General features: G+C 41.4%; 1 protein-coding gene across 1 annotated transcript in view; it reads right to left on the bottom strand.

The window, feature by feature from the left end:
- LOC102378445 (leucine-rich repeat and coiled-coil domain-containing protein 1-like) overlaps positions 1-19,169 on the bottom strand; it is a 30,679-nt gene extending 11,510 nt beyond the window's left edge. Inside the window, exons 1-8 of the mRNA XM_025200243.1 lie at positions 18,362-19,169; positions 17,420-17,568; positions 16,180-16,384; positions 15,359-15,498; positions 7,861-8,062; positions 5,764-5,949; positions 4,484-4,658; positions 2,395-2,558 (exon numbers count right to left, since the gene is read on the bottom strand). Coding sequence (XP_025056028.1) covers positions 2,395-2,558; positions 4,484-4,658; positions 5,764-5,949; positions 7,861-8,062; positions 15,359-15,498; positions 16,180-16,384; positions 17,420-17,568; positions 18,362-18,439 — 1,299 coding nt within the window. The 5' untranslated portion in view covers positions 18,440-19,169. The remainder of the gene's footprint in view (positions 1-2,394; positions 2,559-4,483; positions 4,659-5,763; positions 5,950-7,860; positions 8,063-15,358; positions 15,499-16,179; positions 16,385-17,419; positions 17,569-18,361) is intronic.
- Positions 19,170-24,593: the final 5,424 nt, after the last annotated feature.

Raw genomic sequence — 24,593 nt, 5'->3', positions numbered from 1 at the left:
CTCTGGCAGCCCACGCGGGGCTGTCCTGAGCAGGCACACATAGTCTCTTGTGGGCTGCAAGTGGCTGCAGCACAGGGTGCTGGCCACGGAGTGGGCAAGGGGCCACTTTTCCCCTGCGCTCGGCACCAGCTTGTAACCCAGCCGTGCGCTGGCTCTGGGCAGCTGCAGCCCCCTGACTTGCCACACTGGGCAGTTTTTGCTGTTGCTGCCCCGAGCGCGAGCTCTGGGCCGGCAGCAGCAGCAAACACTGCCCTGTGTGGCAAGTGGGGGTGCTGCAGCTGCTACCCAGATGGCAGAGGCTCTGGAGCTGGGCCAGCTCCCCACTCTCCCTGCTGGTGCAGCCCAGTTCCACAGACCCCTGCCAGCCTGCGCGCTGCACTGGGCCCCACCAGTGCTGGCCCTGGGACATTGGTCCCAAGACATTGGAACATTGGTCCCAAGATGGTGACCAGGGGGCAGGGCACCTGTTAAGGGGCGGGGCTACCCATGCGGCCCTTGACAGCTTGCTAAAACTGGGTAAGCAGCCCTCTGCCCAAAATAATTGCCTGCCCCTGATATAGGAGGTACAAGTAGCAATACTTTGTAAATTAAGGGGTACATGCCAAAGTGTTTAAAAAACACTCTACTAGATCAAATCTTAGGTAAAAACTTCCTAAATCTATGAAGAACAGAACAATGAAAAAGGCTGCTTAGGGAAATTTTGGAATCTCTTTCGCTGGAGATTTAAAAGGAGAGGCTACACAAGCATCTTTTTTGGGGTGTTTTAAGAATAAAAAATCCCTGCACTTCTGTGGGCACATCTATATGTGCAATTAATGCCTAGGAAATTTAATACACAGTAAAATACTGCGCAGTAAGCTTTCCCCAGCAGAGCATCTACCTGTGCTCCCATCGGGTGCAGTTCAGTGCAGAGCTATTCCAGCCCTGCTGTGCCTCTCTCCAGCAACCAGGGGGAGCTCCAGGCTCCCCTGGGTACCAGCCCTGACTGAACCAGCAGAGGGCACCAGAGTCAGGCCCTCGTTTCTTGGAGGAGGGGGGAAACTGTCTCACCTCTGGGGCAGCTGCCTCCCAGCCCCATGCCCAATCTGCAGATTGGGGTATGGGGTTGGGAAAATACACCCTCCCACAGCTGCTGCTTCCCAGCTCCATCATGCCCCAATCAGCCAATGGGGTAGGGGGCTGGGCAAGAGTCCTCTCCCCTGCAGCTCTTTCTCAGCCCTGTGCCCTGATCAGTTGATTCCCCGCCCAGGCGGAGGCTTGCTGCTAGTTGTCCTCAGTCCTAACACTACTCAGCTCCCTGCTCCTGTGGGGAGCCAGGAGCCCCACAGTGCTGGGATGGTGGGTGCAGAGAGGGACCTGGTTCCTGTGATGATCAGCCCCTGGCTCCTGGAAGAAGAAAGAAGCTGAGCAGTGCTAGGACCAGTCCCACTGCTGGTATGGCTGACCAGGAGCAAATGTGTTCCTGGCCAGCATCTACACAAGTCCTACTGAGATGCATCTACTGTGCAGTTGGTTTAATTTAGCTAACTGCAGTAGATTAATTTACTGCGCAGCATGAATGTTGTGTGCCTCCCGAGGCTGGGGTGGGGCATGGCGACTGCCAGCAGGCGGTGGCAGTGTCAGCAGCGGGGGGGAGGGGGGTAGTGAGCACTGACCAGCGATCGGTGACCGCCCGCAGACACCGCTGGTGGTGTGGGCAGTAAGGAGCGGGTGGCAAATGACAACCACCTGCAGGTGCCGCCAGCAGCGGTCAATCTCAGGGGGTGCATGTGCACCCCCTACGCGTCACCAATGCTGTGCAGTGACTTACGAGCAAGGTTACTTGGCGATGCTTTACTGCTCAGTATATTAGCCTAATGTGCAATAAAGTATCTTGAAGGGTTGGACTAAATGACCTTCAAGATCTCTTTTAACCTTACGGTTCTAGCATATTTAATTTTAGACAAAACTCTCATTGATAAAATTGTGAATTTTGCTTTCAAGTGAGCTAAATATTTGAGTCCCATGTAGTATTGGTATATTTACAGCTTTCATCAAAACATGAACCCTATGTAAATATGCAAACATCTATTTAGTTGTGGGTAAATATTCATTCCTGAGTAACAAAATGAGAAAATTACACTTGAATGCAAAATTTAAAACCAATTAGATTATCTACAACTACACTATGCTGTGCTTCAACAGAATTCCCTTAAATTTTACTTTATTTCAGATCAAGCCTGCTACATACTGCTTCAAGCGAAGTCAGTGAAATTGCTGTCAATGACTTTAACAAGACTGATCAGCCCATAGACGGGAATAGCGCCACACTCTAGCCTATTTTACTCAAATCATGACTCCCACTCAGGAGTCTTCTATCTACCTTCTTTATGCTCATACATATATACCACTTACCTCTTTTAATTTCCTAATTGTTTCTGTCTGATCTTCGATTATTTTGGTCTTAATTTTTAGAGCGTCACTGTCACGTTCATTTTTTTTTCTCAAGCCCTCAATCTCGTTAGTTAAAACTTCAATTTTTGCTTCCAGTTTTCCACGGTCTTGGGCAAGAGAGGCTCCTGGATACAAATATCAGCATTAAAGCACTGCATATCTTGAAGTCATTTTCAAATGAAACTTAGAAAACCTAACATTTCTTGGAAGAAGGCCTGAGACCCACATAGAACAAGATACAAGCATTTAATTGTAATTAAGTAATATTTTGTAATAGTTGTAGTTTAATAATATTAAACAGTTGTCTAATCTTTTTTACTCTTATAATATATATTAAAAATAATGCTTAGAGAGCTAAGCAATATTAAAGAGCCCACAAGATGGAGCTAAGTGTGTACAAATCTATACACACAAAGTTACATGAAACAGAACAAGAAAGATGTCAAAAGAAAATATCATTTTGATTCAATATTAGTCATGTTCAAGGACACCTGCTTCTGTGATTTTCACTTTGGAGGTCACAAGATTGAAAGCAGACATTATGCAATGTGGATAAAATAAAATAAAGATGACTGCACTTTGACCCGCACTTCGGTCTTGCCTTAAGAAATGTATATTGCTTAGAACAGAAGCATTAGAGGACCATTTCTGGTCCTTCCCTGCCTGCTCTATGATAAAGCTTCTGGCCATAGGATTGAAGTTGTTTTAATATGGCAAACACTGGATTTATTTTACACAGTGAAAGCAAGATACCTATGGGGCATTCCTTGAGAGTACCATCTCTAGATGTTCTGTAAGTGATAGAGTTTGTTTTTATGAGTATCCTTTAAGCACTATTTCTCTAGGTCAGGGCTGGCCAACCCACAAGCATGTGTAGCAAAAGTGGCACAGGTAGTTGTTGCTTGTGGCACATAAGCTCTGGCACTCAGTAAAAGAAAAAAAAAAAAAAAGCACCAGAATGGAGGCAGGGGAGCTCCAACTTGGGATGGACCATGTGGAGTAAAGTGAGGGAAGCTGTCACTACCAAAAACCAGGTTAACTCTTCCCTGACCCTGTAGCCACTGCCAAATTCAGGGCTTTGGATCCTCAATCACCATTTAAAACTGCAGTGGTTGTTGGGTTAGGGAAGAGTTAACTTGACTCTTGGGGAAGTGACAACTCTGACAGCAGCATTCGACCCCTGCTCTACTCCACTACAGGTGGAGGTTTGAGCACCCCTGCTTCCATTCCAGTGCCCAAAGGCACAAACTCATCAGGTAGGACAGAGATCAGAGCAGCACTCAGGGAGGGTCAGGGCTTCCCTTGTGGCACATCAGCCACAGGTTGGCCACTGATGCTCTGGGTTCTACTCAAGTTCTTGCTTTGGCTCCAATATTGCACCAAGTCTTCTCCACCACTGGATAATACCAAATAAGAGCAGTGACACTGCCATTGCTTTTTCTCCCCACCGCAACTTGTATTAAGATATTTTAAGGATTAATCAAAAAGGGGATGGCAGGAAACAGTGAATGCAAAGGAGGCATTCACAGCTTTGGTGTCAGCTGGATGCTACAAGTGATTTTGGTAATGCCAATAAGCAGGAACCCAGTCCCAATATAGGCTATTGAAAGGAGCAGAAAAAAGCTCTCTCAAGAAGATGATGGAGATGAAATGGGGAAGGAGAGCTATGTATACCCCTTTATTCAGTCAACTGAAAGCACTACTACTACAGCATGTATACTGTGTGGGTACGACTTGTCAAAAGTCTTCAAGCTCAAACACAAGGTGCATTTATATTCAGTGGAACACACAAATAAACAAACATTCAAAGGAGAAAAGACTACTCTTAATTATTTACCCATATAGCAGCAGCCCAAGTTACTACTTTTTAATATCACAAGTCCTCTTCTGTGCTGAATAAAATATCAGGGCATTATGCTTAAATATTTCTCATCTCAGTGGGACACCAGAGTACTGATTGGTCAGTGAGGACATTCAAGTGAAACAGATCTATTTAATTGATCTTTATCTATGACCTATTATAGCACAACACAAAGACACTGAATTTTACCTTGGTGTGCCAACTCTTGTCCCCATACTTTCCTTTCCATTCTTAATCCATCAATTACAGATTCCTGGGCTGTCAGTTGAGAAATAAGTTTTGATTTTTCCTGTTTCAAGAGTTCAATTTGAACAGACTTATGTTTGTCCTCCTCAACCAAAGTCTCAAGTGTCTGGATTCTATTCTACGCACAAAATAACAACAGAATGTGTAGTTACATTATGTAAGAGAAGCATTCAGGAATTAATTACAAAACACTTTACTAGGAAATTAGTATTTACATGCATTCAATTCAGCTAATCCAGACATATACACGATATTTTCAGTTCCATGGATAGGAGACTGGTGGGAAGGCAGGGTGCCAAGCTGCTGCAACTGTGGTGCAGGCTCTCTGGGGACTGCTATTCTGGCACTCCCTCCAAATTGGTGCCTAGGGCTGGTGCCCAACTTTACCCTCCCATCATTATTATACTGAGGTAGTTTTTCAGTTTTAACTAAACATGTTTACGCTCAAGGTTTTTTCCTGATAAAAATGGTCATATTTTACTAGTCATACAGAACAGGATTTTCACATTTTATTCATATGGATATTTTCCACTGGCCTTTTGGTAAAAGATAAGATGAAGTCCATAACAGTTGGACTGTGTCTAATTTAACAGTTACAAAAGTTGGGAAGCAATCATTTATTCCTAATGTTTTAATGTGTATTTATGGTGATTAGAATTCTGTAGCCTAAACAAAATAACATAGTAGAAAAACTGTGCTACATACTAGTTAATATTTTTATGCTATGCAGTCACTTTGGACTCATTAGAAATTCACCATAATTATACTAACTTATATATTCCCAGAAGTATTCTTGTGATTATAATACAGCTACAATGTTTAAACATAATTTATGTACAGTTATTATTTACAATAACTGTTCTGCAGCTAAAATACTGTTGCCTGTCTGAGTTTACAGGCATATAAATCATATTTACAGATAATACTAAGTGCTTAGTGATACTGAGTTTCTACTAGTTCAGTGCAAATTACTAATACAAATTTATGTTATGAAGAAATAAATGACAATCTTGATTTTGGTTACTGTGGAGTTCAGAAGCCTGAAAGTGTCTCAGTAGTAAAACATGAAAATGGAGGTTGCTACGGACATTAATACTGACCTCAAAAGAGATAAAGCATGTCTTTAACTTAAATCAGAATATCTTCCTTGGGAATCTTTTAGTGTTACGATTTTTTATCTATACAAAACGTACACGACAGTTAGAATGTTTCTAAACAGATACCTTTAGTTTTCCTGCTATTTCTTGTTTTGATTGAACTACTTCTGTAATTCTTGCTTTCTGTTCTTTCACCATGGATGTTAGCTCTTGAATCAGAGTAGCTGACTGCTTTTCCTTTTGCTGAGACTGAAAAAGGACCTGCTTATATTCTGATAGCTCAGCAGCAACATTCTCAAAGCTTTCCTTAACCTATATTTATGTAAGATAAAACAAAGTAAAAACACACACACACACACACACACACACACACATATATATATAATAAAAATTAACCTTATGAAGAAAATAAAAACAATTAAAAGATTAGTCCATATATATATATTTGTGAGGCAGAAGAGAATCCAATTTAGCAGTAAACAAGTGATATCAATATCATCTATTCTTAATAAAAAATTATTATACTTGAAGTTAGTTTTCCCTTTGTCAAAGTATGAATGCATGGCTCTAAGTCATGCTAACCAAATGAAAATGTTGAAATAGGAACTCCAGAGTTAAACTAGTTAAGGTTAGTTTGGATAAATATAGATTTTTTAAAAATTATTTAAATATGTCAAATTGTATTTGTTTAAAAATAAACTTAAATAATTTAGGCTGCTGCCTATCGTATGATAATCTATTAGAATAATTTAAATTAATTAACAAAATAACATCAAGCAGTACCCATTTGCTGCCTAAAATTTAAATAAAAGGACTGACAGGCACCAAGAACCAACATTTATTGAAGCATTACCCAGACTGGACTACAAATACAGAGAAACTTTCAATTATTTGATTACTTCAGTTCAAGGACTAGTTTACTGAAAATTTAGAGCTTAGGTAGTTGAAAAAGTAGACAGCATTACCCACTCCTCCTTCCCTTAATCAGTGAATATGAGTGGTATACAACAGGACAAGATCTATCCATTCTAAAGCTGGAAGGATGTGTTGACTAGAACAGTCATAATTCATTAATTAGTGATGGTACATCCTTCGTTTATGAAATCAATTTAAAAATGCAAAATATTTTTTATTTACTCAAGTTTGTTCTTCTGTATCCAGCATATTTAAGGTAGCTTTATTTCAATAATAACAGACAATTTTAAAAAACTATATTTGTATGGGAATTGGAATACATAGAAACAGGTTAGCACAAATAATGAATAAAAAATTATCATCATGTACGTAAAAATACATTATTCACAATTTTCTAACATAAAAAGTCATCGTCAAGTACTCAATCTGAATAAATGCATTTTAAATGTGTATAGATAATAACATATCCTCCTGGTTAGCAGAAAGTGCCAAACTTTGTGCAATAGTTACATTTATTTGCAAATCAATGTTTTTATAGTTACCAATAAATGATAAATCAATTTTTCTTATAAAAATAAATTAAAAAATAAGAAACAAGTCAAAACCAAAGATTCTATAAAATAAAGGTTTACATATTAGTGATTTAAAGCACAAGTAAAACTGATTCATCCTGAATGAGGCTAACTGCTATGTTAAGATTCAAATGATTAGTTAGATAAATATGTAGAAAGAAAGAGCATAAAGAAAACTATTTTTTTTTTTTTTAAGAAAGAAAAGCTTGATACTTAATTTTAGAAGCATGACTTTTGTGTTTCTCTGGGGGTACATCTATATGTGAAATTAAGGGGAAGCAATAAACTCTGGAGCTGTTTGAACTGGAATAAACTACTCCCAGGTACAACATCTACACGTGTGCTCGCAATAGCAGCAATTTGAGCCATGGCAGAGCAGGCCCAGGCCGGCAGGGGATATGGGGGGGATGGGGGGGTCACAGCCCCAGGCTCCAGGTGGCAGCATCGGGGCTGGCCAGGGCACGAGCCTGCAGATCTGTGTGGCTAGGAAGCAGCCACGAGTCTAGCCTTCACCCATCTACATGTGTTTCAGCAGTTAATTACTTCACCATAAGACAGTAGTGTCCCTGACAGAGTTTATCTTACAGCAGAGTTCTTTAGTTTACTGCACCCGAATACCGGCACACATGTAGACAGTGATGCTTTACTGCATAGCTAATTAGTCTACTCCACAGGAAAGCACACATGTAGCCCAGGGCAATAAAGAATTTGGTTTACAAGATACTCTCAATCTTACCTCCTTAAACCTTTTTGCTTCAATAGTTAAAGCTAAACGAAATTCATTTTCTAACTCCATATACTGTTGGTTTAACACATTCATTTTCTCCTGAAATTCTTTAACACGCTGTTCATGCCTCTTTTCTTCTTTAGCCATTTGTTTTGACAGAACATCTTGAAATTCAGGTCCATTCAGAGCAACTCGGCTTTCCAGCTCTTTCCTGGAGTTAACAATCATACATACATTAAATTAAGAATTGTAGCCCTTTTCAGTGTTACTTCATTAAGTTACTATAAAAGTATCTTTAAATATAGTGAACTAAGGGTAAAGTAAGAAATATATATTAATTTACAATATTGCTCTGTTAGCCACATACATGTTTGCAACAAGAATACCAACAAGAATAATGTATGGGAAATCTGTTATACATTTCAATAAAAAAAGTCTCATTCTTTTGTTTATAACACCCCATAATTTGCCAGTGCAAGCAAAGATGCCCAGCAGATTTGCATACTGGTGTTACTAATACCAGCATTAAGGCTTTGCAATATAATACAATGCAAAAAAAAATAAAAATCTTTTGTCTATTTTCACCAAACGTTATGCTAACGGCTGGAAGCCAATTCAGGCTCCTGGCTCCCCAGTCTCTGGCTCCTGGTGCCTGAGAACCTCCAAAAAGCATGTTTTAGTCTGAGCACCCAGGTTGGTTTAAAAAGCATGGCTGTAGTCCAACTGCAGATAGGTTGTTTAAACTTCCCCCTGTGCTGGGACTTACAGACTGGAGAGAGGACTCCTCCCTCCTTCTTCCCTGTCCCACTACACACACACGGGAGCAGTAGCTATGAAGCAGGGAACTCCCCACTTCCCACTTCCATGGATGCCCAGCTCCTAACTACATGCCTGCTTTTTAAAGGTGTGGGACCCAGGAGTCTGACATCAGGGAGAGGGCTCCCCAATCTTGTTCTCTCAGCACTGTGCGCTTTTAAAAAGAGAGCACACGTTTGGAAGCCCCAACTGCATACTGCGGTGTGCATGGAACCCAGGGCCGTCCCTGGGAGGTGCGCTTTGAGGGGCCCTACGGAGCCAGGCAGAGCGGCCATAGCGACTCTGTGCTGCCTCCGGCTTCACATCCAGGTGCTCGGCACCCCCTTACCTTGCTGCTGAATCAGCTTCCAGCTTCCTTGCATCCAGGGCCAGGGCCCCGTACAGGCTGATTTGCCCCGGGCCCTGCACCCTGCTTGGGTTGTCTCTGCATGAAACTGCCCATGAAAGCAGCAGCTGTGGTGCAGGGGTTCCTCACTTCCCAGCTGCATGTGCAGTTTCAGACCACCTTATCCTGCAGCCTGCGTACTGGCTGCAGGGCAAGGCAGGAATCCTGCCCACAATGGGGAGTCCCACATGCTGGCAGTCTCACAATGGGGGGTTTGAGAAAATGTCTGGCATGGCAGGTTGTGCAATTCTGGGTACAGGACATAACCAGGGTGGATAAAAATCAATGATTTTTGTTTAAATATAAAAAAAAATTGGGTGTTTTTATTTAAATCAGATTTTTTATTTAATTGTATTTTTTTTGTTAAGATGCTTTAAAAACAAAACAAAACAAAAACTACATACAGATAGTTTTAATTTAAGATATGTTAAAGCTCAAAGATACCATCTTGGAATAGGGATTATAACTTCAAATAATATATTATTTGAGACAATATATTCATGTAACCTTTTTATAAATAGGTCACAACTATATTAGGAGCCCAATCTCATGGGGTTCCCAGAGGCTCCTCTATAGATTAGTAAAGATTAAAGAAAACCATTCTACCCAGTGGGACTCAGTGCTCAGTTTAGATCCCATTAAGCATCTTTGTGATGCTTAGTTTCAGTTCTCAAACTGTAGATTTCTGTTTCCAGAGATAACATCCTTGTTAACAGCAGTATATGGAGATGAGAGATAAAAGACCTAAATACCAGCAATCCTAGTTTTCCATTCACCACAGAAAAGTGTGGATTTTAAGGAGAAAAGTGTTGGTCTTTTCTTTTTAGGAAGAAAAATATGTAGATTTTCTCCTTCAAAGGAGAAAAAAAATGAGAAACAACAGGTTTTCCCTTTGCAGGCTGGCAGAGTTCCAGCCTGCCAAGGGCTAAGGGGAGTGGGAGGAGAGTGATCAGGTGGGGGGTGCCATGTGTATTGTGGCGCAGGACTTCTGGTGGCGGCACTGAGCCTCCCCACCCTGCTCTGCCCTGCCATGCTGGGTCCTGCCCACTGGACTGCAGAAGCCCCCAGGGGGAGGACAGCAGGGTGGGGAACCCCCAAGCTTGCTCCATGTGCCACCCATGGGGGAAGGGGAGCCAGGCCCTGAGCTTTGCTCTGGCAGCAGCAGGTGGCAGCTGGGGCTCAGGAGCTGATGCAGAGGAGGGGAGCGGGGCTGCAGGCCCAGGTCCTTGGCTCTGTAGCCCTGGCAGCTGGGGCTCCCCTCCGGCAGGGCCAGGGGTTGGGAATGAGGAGCTCCAGTAAGGCTGGGGGTCTGTGGCTTGGGACTGAGAGGCAATGGCATGGGCAGGCCACTGGCATATCAGGGCTGCTCAGTACCACAAAGCAGTAAGGGGGAGAGCCACAGCTAAACCTGTGTCTTGGTGAGTGAAGGGGGCAGGTTGAGCTTTGATTTTCCATGAAGAAAAACTCAAAATCAAATGCCAAAATTTGCAGGCATTTAAAATTTATCTTTGTCCCAGGGACGCAGGAGCGGGCAAGGGGGAAGCTTCATCCAGAGGCAGACCCCAGGTAAAAATAAAAGAAGGAAAAAACCTACCTGTTGCAGGGGTCCAGAGAAGTGAGGAGGTGCGCCAGGGAAAACAGGCTGAGCGGTTTATCAGCCCCGCCCATCTCATAAAGAGACGTCACCTGGCGAAGATAAAAACTGGCCCCGAGAGAGTGGGAAAGAGGATGCCGAGTGCCGGAGGAGTGGCGGGGGACTGCCGGGGGGGGGGGGTCCCGCCGCCAGCGGCGGCAGCAGCAGGAGCTGCGGGAGATCTCCGCACTGGGGAAGACCGGTGGGGATCAAAGAAGCTGGCAGTGAGGCTGGCAGCAGTGGCGGCAGCAGGAGCTGTAGGAGATCCCCGCACCATGGCAAGAGTCGGTGAGGGAGTTCCTGTCGAAGGCAGCGGGTGCTGTGATCCCAGGGCGGAGGCGGATCCCGGAGGGGATAAGAGAAACCCTGGCTGGGGTGAAGGCACGGGTCCTGACCCAGGGGACGTGTTAGTCTAGGGGCATTAGGGGCGAAGGGGGCACGGGACTCTCCCCTTGGTTGCTCCTCTTCTCTTTGTCTCGTTCCTCTTGTAGTTGTGTCTTTAATTGCTTTTTCTTTCATATCAGGGTGTTCCCGTGGCGTGGGGTTTTCCGGTGGTGAGTGTTCTATGTTTTTCTTTCTTAGTCTGATCTATTTTAATTCCCTGCCTAGAGCAGGTTAGCCTAGCACACCACAGCAGGTTTGGGGAATTAGAGACCCCATTTGGAGATGAAAGACCACGTGAGAATATGGCAGCGACCAACAGCATCCGTCGTAGGATGCGTAGGGCATTGAGAGGGACAACTCCGAAGGCGGAGTGTCACCAGACCCTCCGGGTCTGGCCAGAGCCTGAGGCGCCCATCCGTGAGAAAGGACACGTGGGAAATGAGGAAGACATCAACAGGGGCTAGCCGCAAAAGATCCTGAGGCTCGTCTCGTAGGTTGGCGTGTGGCCGGGGTATAGGAGAGGTTGGAGCCCCATGAACATCTGCCAGGACATGTGACAACTCTGGAGGCATCCTCAGAGGGGACCCCCTTCACTGAAAGACCATCCAAAGTCGTGGCAGATGAGTTTGGGGGATATCCCAAAGGTAATCGAGGAACCCTCTGGGGTCTACATGAGGTTCCTTGGCGAGCAAGACCAGCTGCCTGGGCAAAGGTGGTGCAGGATTGAATCATCGAGCGGAGACGGGAATAATCTTATTATAGTGATTGAGGCACTGGTAGGCTTTGGACATGCTTTAAACTTACGTAAACTTATTGTAAACTTATGAATAAAACATTGTATTCAAATGATGCCTATAGAAATTGTGGGGTTTCATTTTAATCATGGAAAAACATGTACTTTGTGCTTTTTAATCAGAAAACCTGTTTTCATCAGAGAATTCGTGATTATTAAACAAAGAAAACCAGAATTCTTGCTAATTACCTACCCACCGGCCCTACTGTCTCTCTGCAAGTTTGTGTACACAGGTCAAGCCCTTACCTCTCTCTAGAAGTGCAGTTTCAAGAAGTTAAATGAATAGAGAATTGTTGGGGTTGGAGTAGATTTGGGCAAGGATGAGGAGTCTGGTGATAAATGCAAGGAGGGAGGGGCAGAAGAAATAAAAGAGAAACATTTTGAGTAGAATATTCCAGAAGTCTTGAGGGATAAGTTTCTGAATATAGTCTCTCCACTGATTTGCAATCTAGTGAGGGAATGGTATGGTAGAAGGGAAAACCCACCATGACAGCAGGCTTGCCAGGCCGTAAGAGACCCTGTTTGGCAATATTTTAATGAAGTTCTTCTACCTGTGGGTAAGACACACGTGTGAAAAATGCAAACAGCGCAACAAAGAAATGCAAGGCCTGGTTGCCAGAATGAAACATCATGAGAAGTCCTCCTTATCAGAAGGAAGCTGCTTTGAAGATGAATGGAACATGTCTGCACATGCAGGATCTCCAGGTTAGTAAACTTTTTTATTTCATACTTGTTTCTTAAAGGCTACCTGTCTTCCCTATCCCTATCTTTTAGGTAGACTTCTGGACTACCTGAATTCTCATAAAAATGTTTGAGCAAAAATATAGTTGTTACTTTATGGAACTACCATATTTTAATGCAGTTGTGATATAAATTAATGGCTGAAATTGGCAGATTTTCCTTTTACAGTGTCACTTCTAAAGTAGTATTAAGTGCAATGAGCATACTAAATAAGCAGTACTGTAGTGACTGCATTGACTTCTTTTGTTCAGGAGGATCCATCCTCAACATATAGGATTCTGACTATCCGTCTTCAACATCATCACCACTGTCTACACTTTTAGAGTTATTTGCTAATGATACCAGTGTTCCAGTCAAATGTCACATAATATATTACCTGTTGCAGAAAGAAAAAAAAAATCTCTATCATTCAGAAACAACCATAGATAAGTTTGTAATAAGAACCAGCCGATTACAGCAAGAGGTAATTGATGAAAACATTGCTCAGTTTGTTTATGCAACAAACTCTCCTTTCTGTATGGTTGAGAACACACACTTCATTGACCTGGTTTAGTCATTACGACCAGGATACATTCCAAAAGAGCAGATATAGCAGGCAAATTGCTGGATAAAGTATACAAGAAAGAAACTGAACAGTGTGCAAAAAAACTAGAGGGGAAAATTGTTAACTCGAGTCTTGATGAGTGAAGCAATGTCCACAATGACCCAGTAATATGTGCTCATGTGACAACAGAAGGGACTGTCTACTTTACAGAAACAACTGATACATGAGAAAATGCACACACAGCAGAATACTTACAAGAAGCAGCAGTAAAAGCTATAACAAACTGAAAAAAATTCAAATGTCTAGTACGCAGCTGTCACAGACAATGCTGCAAATATATCAAAGATAAGAAATGTAGAAGAAAGTGAAGAAAGCCCCAAGCAAATAACATATGGCTGCAACAGTCATTTGATGCACCTCTTAGCCAGAGACTTCAGTGCTCCAGAAATAAGGGCTAATGTTGAAATTGCAAAATACTTCCGTAAGAATCACTTTGCAGCAGCTGCACTGAAGAAAGCAAGAAGAACCAAACTATCTCTACCACAAGACGTGTGACGGAACTCAGTAGTAGACTGTTTTGAGCGATATATTGAGAACTGACCTAATCTGATGACAATTTGTGAACAAAACTGTGCCAAAATAGATGGAATTGTCGTAACCAAAGTTCTCAACATTGGGCTAAAAAGAAATGTAGAATGTATGCTGAATATTGTGAAGCCTATTTCTGTAGCCTTGAACAAAGTGCAGGGAAGTCACTGTTTTACTGCTGATGCTATTGAAATTTGGAAGGAACTAAAGGAGACCTTGGAAAAGAGAAATACTCAACGACAGAGTTAAATTACAGGCATTAAAAAAAATGAATGGATCAAGCACTATTCTCCAGCTCATTTTCTTGCCAATATTCTCAATACTCAGTACCAGGGTCAATCCTTAACTGCTGAAGAGGAGGAGCTGGCTGTGACACGGGCATCCAGCAGTCATTCCTCCATAATAAAACTATAATCAATTTCAGGGCTAAAAGTGAACCATTCAAGATTACTGATAAGCAATCAGTAACCAAATAACCAAATCATAATTCAGTTTTCTGATGTAGCTGCAAAATTAATCTGAAAAAAATATCAACATAAATCACTGCTTTAAAATGTAGGTTCCCTCAAAAGCTTGCCCAAATACAACTGTCAAAAACTCCCATTTCTGTTAGAGTTTATCTTGAAGTATGATGCTGTAGGATGCTGGCTAACTTTTTATATATTTTGCAGGATGAAATATAGTCTATATAACTCATACACTTTACATTTTAATACACTTTCATTCAAGGAAGGAATATCAGGTACTTTTATTCAAATGTTTTAAATATATTGAATAACGCAAGTCCTAGACTTATAGAATACATCAACCAAACTAAATTCATCTACTCTAAAGGGTGAAAGTTGTGGCAAGACATTTCACTCTTAACACACTGGTCACAAACAGGCATTCACTGCTAGCAGCGATTAACATTTTCCAGGCAGGAGAGGTAGTGTATAGGTGTTCAGCTGGTAGCTGCTCCCTTTCCCTGCTCTCTGCACCTTTCCCAGACCAGGGTAATCCTGGTCTGGGAAAGGTGTGGGGAGCACTGGCTGCTCCACTTTTCCCAGTGCCCAATAGGACTGGAGCTGCAGGGAAAGACTCCCCATGCCTTCCCCACACCAGGATCTGGGAAATGGTTGGGGAGCAGCTTCTCAGTCTCCAGGAGCAGACCAGAGGGACTAGCAAGGCAAAACCCCAGCATTTTCCTCAAACCAGGCAGTACCCAATTTGGGGAAGAGGCAGAGAGTAACAACGGTTACTCCCAGACTGAAGTAATTCTGTAGAGGCTGTAAGGGGGTTGTCTAGGTTGCTGGCTCCCAGAGGAGGGATTTTTCCTGGAGGAGAAACCTGATGAACAGAAACCTGATGAATGCCTGTACGCTTGTGGCTTCTATCGAGACAGTGGCAACGTTCTCAGTACAAACATAATGCCTGTAAGTAGCCCTAGTTTGGAGCTGATGGGGAGACAAGGTTAGAAGACATGCAATTTTAACAAGAGTGCAGTCTTTTCAAAACAATCCTGTTCCTTTTCATGAGTAATTTGGCTCACATTCCAACTGTCGAAGAACACTGTCAAACAAATAAAACTTCTCTAGGTTTTGCAGTATCACATATAACTTGGAATATTGTAAAGGAACATACCTGTGCTCTTGCTCTCTTAATGAAAGAAGCTCATGTAACTGTTGCACCTTTTCTTTTTGTTGTCGGAGAGCTATGCGAAGTAACTGTACCTCTCTCTCACTTGCTGAAGCTTTAAGTTCTATCTCCTGAATCCGCTTCATCTAGGCAAGATCAGAAGAACAAATCTTAAAACTGGTGTTTAGTCCTCAAGGTTTGGATTAGGATAAGACTAACAACTACAATAACAGCCTTGTTCAAAGTTGTATATTTGTTCTCTCTGGGGAAAACACAAGGATTGTTTGAGTATTTTCATTAAAAAACCCCATGATTTTTATCACTATCCAGGCCAATGCAGAGCAAGATTTCTCTGTAAAATCCTACAATTTGGGGATTTGCGTGTCTGGATTTTCAAATCTAGAGCATGTGTCCTACTTTATAGAAGGGAAAAGAATAAAATCCAATGACACTTCCCCATGTGTACTGATTTTTGTTTTGTATTTTCTAGATTTGATGTGCTTTAGAAAACTAATTATTGGGGATGGGGGGCGGGACAAGGAGCAGGGACATAAAGCCCATTTTTTCTAGTAATCGGCAAGTTCCATCATTAGTAGATACTATTATGAAATTCTGTGTCTCAGTGGCAAGAAATTACTAAGTACATGTTTCTTATGACATAATCAAGCTGTATTAGAGTACCTTCAATTTTTAAAGACGAGGCATATAATAAGATATGCATTTCATGGTAATGTTATGATCAGGAAGTCAGACTACTGATGTTTAACTGGTAATTAGTGATTATACACTCTTTAGATGCCTTTCCACAATTAATACTAAAAACATACCTCTGTTGCTTGGTGTTGTACTCTTTGTGTTTCCACTTTGGATAATGTTTCTTCTAAGGTCTGTAGGGCCTTTTGTTGTTGTTGTTCTTTATTTCTTGCAAGATTTAACTCATTAGTAAGTCTTTCAAGCTCATCCTTCAATTGCTGGACATCAGCCTGCAATTTTGTTTTTGTACTTCTTTCCCTCAACATCAGTTCTTTTAACCTACACATTAATGGAATAACATCAGTGCTTTCCCCTCTTTTAATTATACTTATTGAATAGGTTATCCCAAAACAATTTTAATGAATTCATCAAGGATCTAAATTAGCATTTTTTAAGTAAAGCATGTTAAACAGGGATCATTGTGGTAAAAATATGTTTCTGTACATTAAAAAAGATACACAGATACAATTGTCTGTAGGTTTTGGTGCTTCCAGCTTAAGAAATAAACTATTAACCTGAAGGCAACCCAGGCCCTGAAAAGTGTTACTTTCAATCTGAACTACGTCTTACTCTATTTAATATTGGTTGCTATTTAGAACAAGTTTGTTATTGTCAATTAATACAGTAGGAAATCATTTTTTAAAGTATTGATATGAATTTGCCTTTTCTTTTGTTAAACCTGAAAAAAATTTGAATAAGCTCTCTCAGAAATATTAAAGGCATTTTAGGCAAATTTATACCAGAATGATAACCTAACTAGAGGTAGGGAGTGCTCTTGGAGCCAAAAGAAAGATAGAAAACTATTTTAGAACAAATACAGATAACCCAACTGAAGAAAGTACCAAGAAGATTTCCTATCAAGCACAGAAATGTGTCTACAATACAGAAGAGTCCACCTAGCCAGAGCCAAACAACTATGGAAGAGTACTTTCCCATGATCTTTGATAGCATTTAAGATTCCAGTAGGAAACAAATATCAAAAAGAGAAGAAGAAAATTCCATCAATAAACCCTAAAGACAGACCTAGCTTAGACCCTATTTTAACCATTTACTCTGAAGTAGTAGGGAAGTGTTATTTGGTCTGGGAGGAAAGAATCAAACCTGTGTAGCTCATTAAGGACCTCAGACTCCATATGAAGCCAAGAAAAAACAAAGAAATATACTTTCAAAGTAGCAGGGAGGAATTCTGCTATCCAACAGCAAAGCAAGTCCTAGGATGCTTTCCCTATGCAACATTTTTCAAGTTTGTTGAGGTAAATGAACACTTGTGAGTTAATGCTATTTCTTTTAAACTATCAAATGCTGTGCTTTTACCTATCAGTAGTATGCACTGCTATACTTTGAACATTCTTTTCTTCTTTTGCTTGTTTCTGCAGTTCTTTGACATAGTCTCTCAATTTCTTTTCAGCTTGTTCAGCTTTCCACCTTCTCTCTTTCTCCTGATCCAGTTCTTGAACAAGAGCCTGAAGAAAAATACATTAAACCTCCAACACTGACATTTTTCAGTATAACCAAAGGTCCAAAAAAAATTACAGTAATAGTTTTACAGAGTGATTGTGTGAATCTTTGGGGACCTGATGGAAAACAAGGGCAAGTAGAATAGCATAGGCAACACATGGGAGGGGCACAGAGGGGCACGCATCACCCCAACAGGGCCGCCGCTGGTGGCATCAACAGGTGCTCGACATCCTCCCCCTGCAGTGACGTACTGCCGGGGGGCAGGAGTGGAGGAAGGGTTGGTTGCGCAGCGGCACTTTCAGTTCCGTCACTGGCACTTCTGGGCTCAGCGATCAGCCACCGGGGGGACCCCCCTCCCCACACTGGCTCTGCGATCGGCCACGGGGAATGCCTGCCCCGCCCCCCGATTCAGGAGGCACCAGTCGCCTATGTAGAAGACAATATAGCTTTGCCACCCAGAAGCATCACCTTTACCTATTACACGCAGGAAAACTTAACTGGATCAACTGGCAGCTGGTTAACTTAAGCAAAGGGTTACGGCTTTGCTTCTTCTAGTCTTCATCTATGTGTACACAAATTTAGATCAACATATTTATTGGTATAGGTGATCATTAATGTTTGGTTATAAAACTATTTTTGATGGGGGGTTTTAAATACAAAACTCCTTATTTTTATAATAGTTAAAATGATCCCACACAAATTCACTTCCAAAACATTCCTTGGATAAAGTGTGTACCCATACTTGCTCTATTGCAGGTGAACACTGCATATTCTTGTTTAATTCAAGTTAAGACATACTCTGTAAGTGGATTCTTCTGTAGCACTTGGGTTTGCATCTTCCACTTTTTTTATTTGATCCTGTCCTCCCATCAACATTCTGGCCGATTTTCCTATTACTTCCAAATCTGGTGTTTCTGAAGCTGAATTTACATGCGAGTCTTCTTCTGTTTGAGAGTTGGGACACTTTGATTTTAAGAAACTCTTTTCCTCTCTGAAACAGCAATAAAAGCCCGTCAACGCTTAATTAAAAAATACTCTCTTAAATGTTTCTCTACACACTAGCATCAGTAAGTATCTGAAACTCTTTTATCATATGAAAAAAATTCCAAATATTAGAACTTGGAAGAGTTAATGATAATCAAATTGAGCATTTGAGTTATTCAGGAAAATAACATACAACAGAGTAGAAATTAAATTAAAAAAATCATTAGAATAGCAACAGTAAAAATAAGCAGTTCCATAGGTGTGCCGTTTTGAAAATCATCTAAGTGTCCTAGAGAAAACTATATAATTATTTAAATGTACAAGTAGAATTTCAGTAGTTTGACTTTAAGGTCACAACATTGATATTAAGTACCTCTAAATCTCCCTTTCAATACTTACAAGTTAGCACATAACTGAAGACAAAGACATTGTTAAAACATCCAAAAGTATGATCATCAAATAGGAATAAGTCACTAAAGATTATTATTTCAGATCAATGCCTGTTTTCACAGAACAGATCACAAGAAAGTAGGGCTAGAAGGGACCTCATTAAGTCATCTAGTTCAGCCCCCAACTCAAGGCAGGATCTTCCCTGACTAAACCATCCCAGCCAAGAGGCTATCCAACCTCTTGAAAACTTTCAAGGATAGAGATTCCACAACTTCTCCAGGTAGCCTGATAACCCTCACACACAGAAAGTTCCTCCTAATCTCCAACCTAAACTTCCTCTATTGCAGCTTGAAGTCTTTGCTCCTAGTTCTGTCTCCTACTGCCAGAAAAAACACCATCTTCATCCTCTCTATAATCACCCTTCAGGTATCAAATCCCCCCTCAGTCTTCTCTTTTCCCAGCTAAATAACTGTAGTTCCTTTAGTCTTTCCTTATAAGTTATTCTTCCCAGGCTTCTAATCATTTTTATCATCCTCTGCTGGAATTTTTCCAAACTGTCCACATCCTTCTTGAAGAGTGGGGCCCAAAATTGAACACAGTCCTCTAGGTGAGGGCTCACTAGTGCTGAATAGAGTAAAAGAATCACTTTCCTTGATTTGCAAGATACACTCTATCCAGAATGGTGTTAGCTTTTTTTTGGTGGAATAAGAGTACACTGTTGTCTCAAATTCTGCTTATGGTCTACCATAACCCCCAGGTCCTTCTCTGCAATACTGCAGCTTATTCAAACTGTGAAATGATTGGCTATGTTCAAGCAAGTGTTTTGTCTCAAGTGGAGGATTTTGTACTTCTTGCTGAATTTCATCCAATTGACTGTGGATCCTTCCTCTAGTCTATCGAGGTTATTTGAGATCCTAGCCCTGCTCTCCAGAGTGTCTGCAACTCCACCTAACTTTATGTCATCCACAAATTTGCTAAATGTGCATTAATTCAATCCCATCTTCTAAATCATTAATGAAGACATTAGACAATACCAGACCCAAGACAGACCTCTGGGGAGTTTCATTTAATACCTCCTCCCAACTAGACACTGAGCCATTCATGATGGCTTGTTAAGCAAGACGATCGAACCAGTTTTGTATCTGCCTTACAATACACTTTCATTTAGTCTGTATTTCCTTAGCTTGTTAAATGAGAATGTCATTGTCATGGGAGATGGTATCAAAAGTTCTGCTAAAGTCAAAGTGTATCCCATTCACTGCTCTCCCCACAGGCACAAAGCTTGTCATCTTATCATAGAAGGAAATTAGGTTGGTCAGGCATAACTTTCTCTTGGTGACTCCATGCTGGCTGATCACCTTGACCTCCTCTAGGTACTTCACAATAAATTCCTTAAGGACTTGCTTTATCATCTTTCTTGGTATCGAGGTCAAACTGACTAGTCTGCAGTTCCCTGGATCCTTCTTCCCCCTCTTAAAGATGGACACTATTGTTTACTGTTTTTCAGTCATCCAGGACCTCACCAACCTCAGGAGTTCTCAAGGAGGATAGCCAATGGCTCTGATATTACCTCAGCCAATTCCTTCAATTCCCTGAGATGGAACCTATCTGGCCCTGCTGACTTGCAGGCATCTAGCTTTTAAAAGTAATCTCTAACTTGTTCTTCAACTACTCTAATCTGTACTTCTCCTTCCCCATCTTTGCTGCCAACTGCACCCATCATCTGGTAGCTATCCCTATTTGTGAAGGCCGAAGTGAAAAAAGGCATTAAATATCTTAGACTTCTTTTCTTCATCCACAACTGGATTGCCTTCTGCATTCCATAAGGGACCGATGGTTTCTTTGGTCTTCATCTTACTTTTGACATACTGGTAGAATTTTTTTTTTTAAATCACCTTTTACGTCCCTTGCCAATTATATCTCAAGTTATACCTTGGCCTTCCTAATTTTCTCCCTACATTCTCAGATACTTATATAATCTTCTCTAGTTTTCACTTCTTGAAGGATTCCTTTTTGACTTTTTAAATCAAAGTAATGTTCTAATCTCTACTTAAAGTCATAAACAATATACAGCGCAATTCTGCCCCCCAGTTTAGCATGAGGTTAGAAGCACACTTTTGGAATTCTACTAAGCATGTCAGATTTTTAGTCTGCACCTTTATTTCTGGATGTTTTTTCTACTTAAATAAATAAATAAAATGGATTGCTCTAATTTAAGGCAGGACATGCCCTTTCATTAGGGACTGACTTAATTTGTGTTTTTGTAGATTTCACAGAAGCTAGAAAATCCCATTGTCCGCAAAATCTGCAAAAAAACAACAACAAAAAAATGCTGCTCCCCAGTAGGAGCCAGTGGTCCTTGCTGCCAGGAGGGGAAGGTGCTGGCTGGTGGGGTAGCACAAAGAGCAGACGACAAGCTGACCCCTCATCCTTCCTCCCCCTGTGGAGCTTGTCTGCCAATCAGTGCTGAAGGGTGGGGCTTCATGAAGGACAGCCAGCAGCCAAGATGGCAGCCACCCTCTTGTCCCTCTCCCTCTCTGCCAATCAATGCCAAGGGACAAGGCCTTTCTTCCAATCAGTGCTGAGGGGCAGAGCTACCACAAATTTAGAGCTTTAGGCCACAATCAACCCATGAAAGTTAGTAAGTTCCCCTGCAATTTAGGTAGACCCCCACCTATAGAAAATATTTAAACTAGTGGTGGAAGAAGTTCAAATAAGAATTTCAAAATCCAGATTTTAAAAACTTTCATGTGAACTTTGTATCCTCTTCCCATTCTTTTATCTATCTTCCATAGCCACCCCCTTGAAGGAGAGCTAGGTTTTCTAGGCCTTCCTCAGTCCAAGTTGATACAAACCCATCTTTCCCACTTCTATAAGTGGGCCCAAGCAGGCAGGCTATGGATTTGACTCTCATATTGGGTAAAGTAGCCTCTCCCACTCCTTCTCTTCCTTTCTCACTGAAGAATTTTTCTTTCATGTAATTTTTGAGCTGTTAGGCTTCATAGAAAATAACCTTTAACTAAAAATGTTGGTTCATAAATTCTGCAATGGATTTAGATAATCAAGCAGAAAAGTAATCCAACAGATTTAAACAATTTACTAAACTTTAAAAAAAGTTGATTTAAAACAAAATGGAGCATATAAAGCAGCCTAAGTTGGGTGTCCCCACCCCTCCTTTTTTGGATGTCTATCAATCTGCCAAAATAAAATAACTTCAGTACATAAAAGGATTTGATTAAAGGAAAAAAAAGCAATTTATATTGAAAATATTACTTTCATAGCTATTTTACAACGGATTTTTTTTTACACTGGGAATAAAAAGATACACTGTCATATTCCAACATTTCTTTCCATACAGATTTCTGCAATGGAATTCCAATATTCACTGGTTTGTGCTGCAAGGAATTAAGACAAATTTAAATCTGGTTAAGCTGCTATGTCATGATGCTAAAAACTGTCACAGAGTACAAATCCCTTTTTCTGAATGATCTGTAGATTTTAAAACAGAAATTGTGATAATTTTTTCTGATATTTTACAGAAAACAAAGAAACTCAACCAATCCGTGCTATCTGGTTGAGGCTGAATACCTTTTAGGAAATAGATACATTCTTGTGACAATCATTTAGCCTAATTTCTTACAAAGAGTAAAGAACCTCAACCAACAATTTCTGCACAGTTAAAACTGTGATACATTTTTAATGTGGGATCACTATCTTCAACAAGCAGGGGAAAAAAAAGCAGACTGGCTAAGCAGGCAAGAGCGTTCATTAGCTCTGGAAGTTTATTTGCAATTCTATAAATCCAGTGGCCCACATTCCTTTCCCAGAAATGGAGTGCTTACTGGCATAGTGAAAATGATCTGGACTATTCTTGCCTCCTAACATAAAATATATAATATTGTCCATCATCACCAGCAGGGCTTTTCTGTGAACTAAAGGCAAGACGTATGTGATTCATGCAAGCTGAATTGCTCACTGAAACTGCAAATGAGCTCCTTCTTGACTAGACGCATCTGTCACCAGGGCTTATCACAGTTCAGGAGATTCAAAAATAAATTTTAAATACAGGAATTGGATCTTTCCACCACTGAAAGGAAAGTGGTATATATTGAGTCTATGTGCTCCTTCATCTGATTGCAAATTTGCTTCTGCCAGCATCGCAAATAGTGAAAAGCAAAAAATGTGCATGATACTATGGCCCCAGAAATCTTAGGCTGGGTTTACAGAAGTTTTGTGTTGCAATGGGATTGAAAAAGATTTCTCCTTGCTTACCCTTAAAGAATTAAAATGTGTCTCATGACTTGTCATAAAGAAGAACTTTAGACTGGCCAGTTGTTTGCACATACATGAACTCAAATGATTAGGGTCCTATTTAAATCATGGTTTTGTGATTTTCACATAAAACCGCAAAAACCCCCCAGTGTTTCCAGCAATTTTGTGTGGAATTATGGAGGAAAAAAAAAAAGCTTACCAGAATACAAAGAAAGCGCAGAAAAGGAAAAAAAAAAAGCTTACCAGAATACAAAGAGAGCGCAGAAACCCCTGCAGCCATAGAGCACGTGTTTTGAGAGAGAGCTAGTGAGAAGCTAAGCTAGTGACATGGACTCAGAGAAAGGGCAGTCAGGAAAGTGAAAGGGTTTTGGCACCATCCTTTAAGAAGCCAGATGTAATCATGCAGCAATGCTACCGTCTGAAGATGATGAGTGAAAAGAAATCCAAGAAAGCTAAACGCTAGGAATGTACGAAGCTTCGGTCTCTGATTCAGTGGAGATTCAGCCCGATTTGGTGGCTGAATCTCCGAACCGAATCAGGAGACCCTTTAGTTTAGGGGTGGGCAAAATGCGGCCCACCAGGCCATTCTATCCAGCCCGTGGGGCCCCTAAAATTTTAGAAAATTAATATTTATCTGCCCCTGACTGCCTGTCATGTGGCCCTTGATGGCTTGCTAAAACTCAGTAAGAGGCCCTCCACCCAAAATAATTGCCCGCCCCTACTTTATTCTCTCCGAATTGAATTGGAACCCTCCAAATCGATTTGGAGAGATTCAATGGTTTGGACATAGACACAACTTTAAACGTTTCTTCTACATTCCTTAAGGTACGAGGCAGCTCATGAACACCGAGATGGCGGGGCAGATGGAGCATCCTATGGGAGCACGGGGGGGTCCCCAGTGTGTTCGGCGGTGGACCCGGAAGTGGACCAGAAGCACTTTCAGTCCAGTTCCAGGTCTCCTATGGAGTGCATTGGGGACCCCCTCCCCGCCCCCCAGCTCGGTAGGCGGTTCCCCCGCACACTCCGCGGTGGACCCAGAAGTGGACTGGAAGTACTTCTTGGTTTGCTGGGCCCCCCACTCTATGCTCCTGTGGGACACTCCAGCTGCCCCACCATCTCAGCGCTCATGAGCTGCGTCTGATACCTTGAGGTATGTAGAAAAAACATTTAAAGCTGTGTCTATGGCCAAATTGCTGATTCTCCAAATCAGCACCGAATCTTCAGATTTGGATTCGGCTGCATCAAATCAAGACAGTGATCCGAATTAATGAATTGAATCTCTGTCCCCCCAGTCGAGCCAAATCTCAATCGAATACGGTGCACTTTGCACGCCCCTACTAAATACATTTTAGCTCAGGATTGTGTAAAGGAGTTTCTTATAGGA

Source organism: Alligator sinensis, unplaced genomic scaffold (genome assembly GCF_000455745.1).
Source record: "Alligator sinensis unplaced genomic scaffold, ASM45574v1 scaffold717_1, whole genome shotgun sequence".
NCBI lineage: Eukaryota > Metazoa > Chordata > Crocodylia > Alligatoridae > Alligator > Alligator sinensis.
This window is presented reverse-complemented; position numbering and strand designations above follow the sequence as displayed.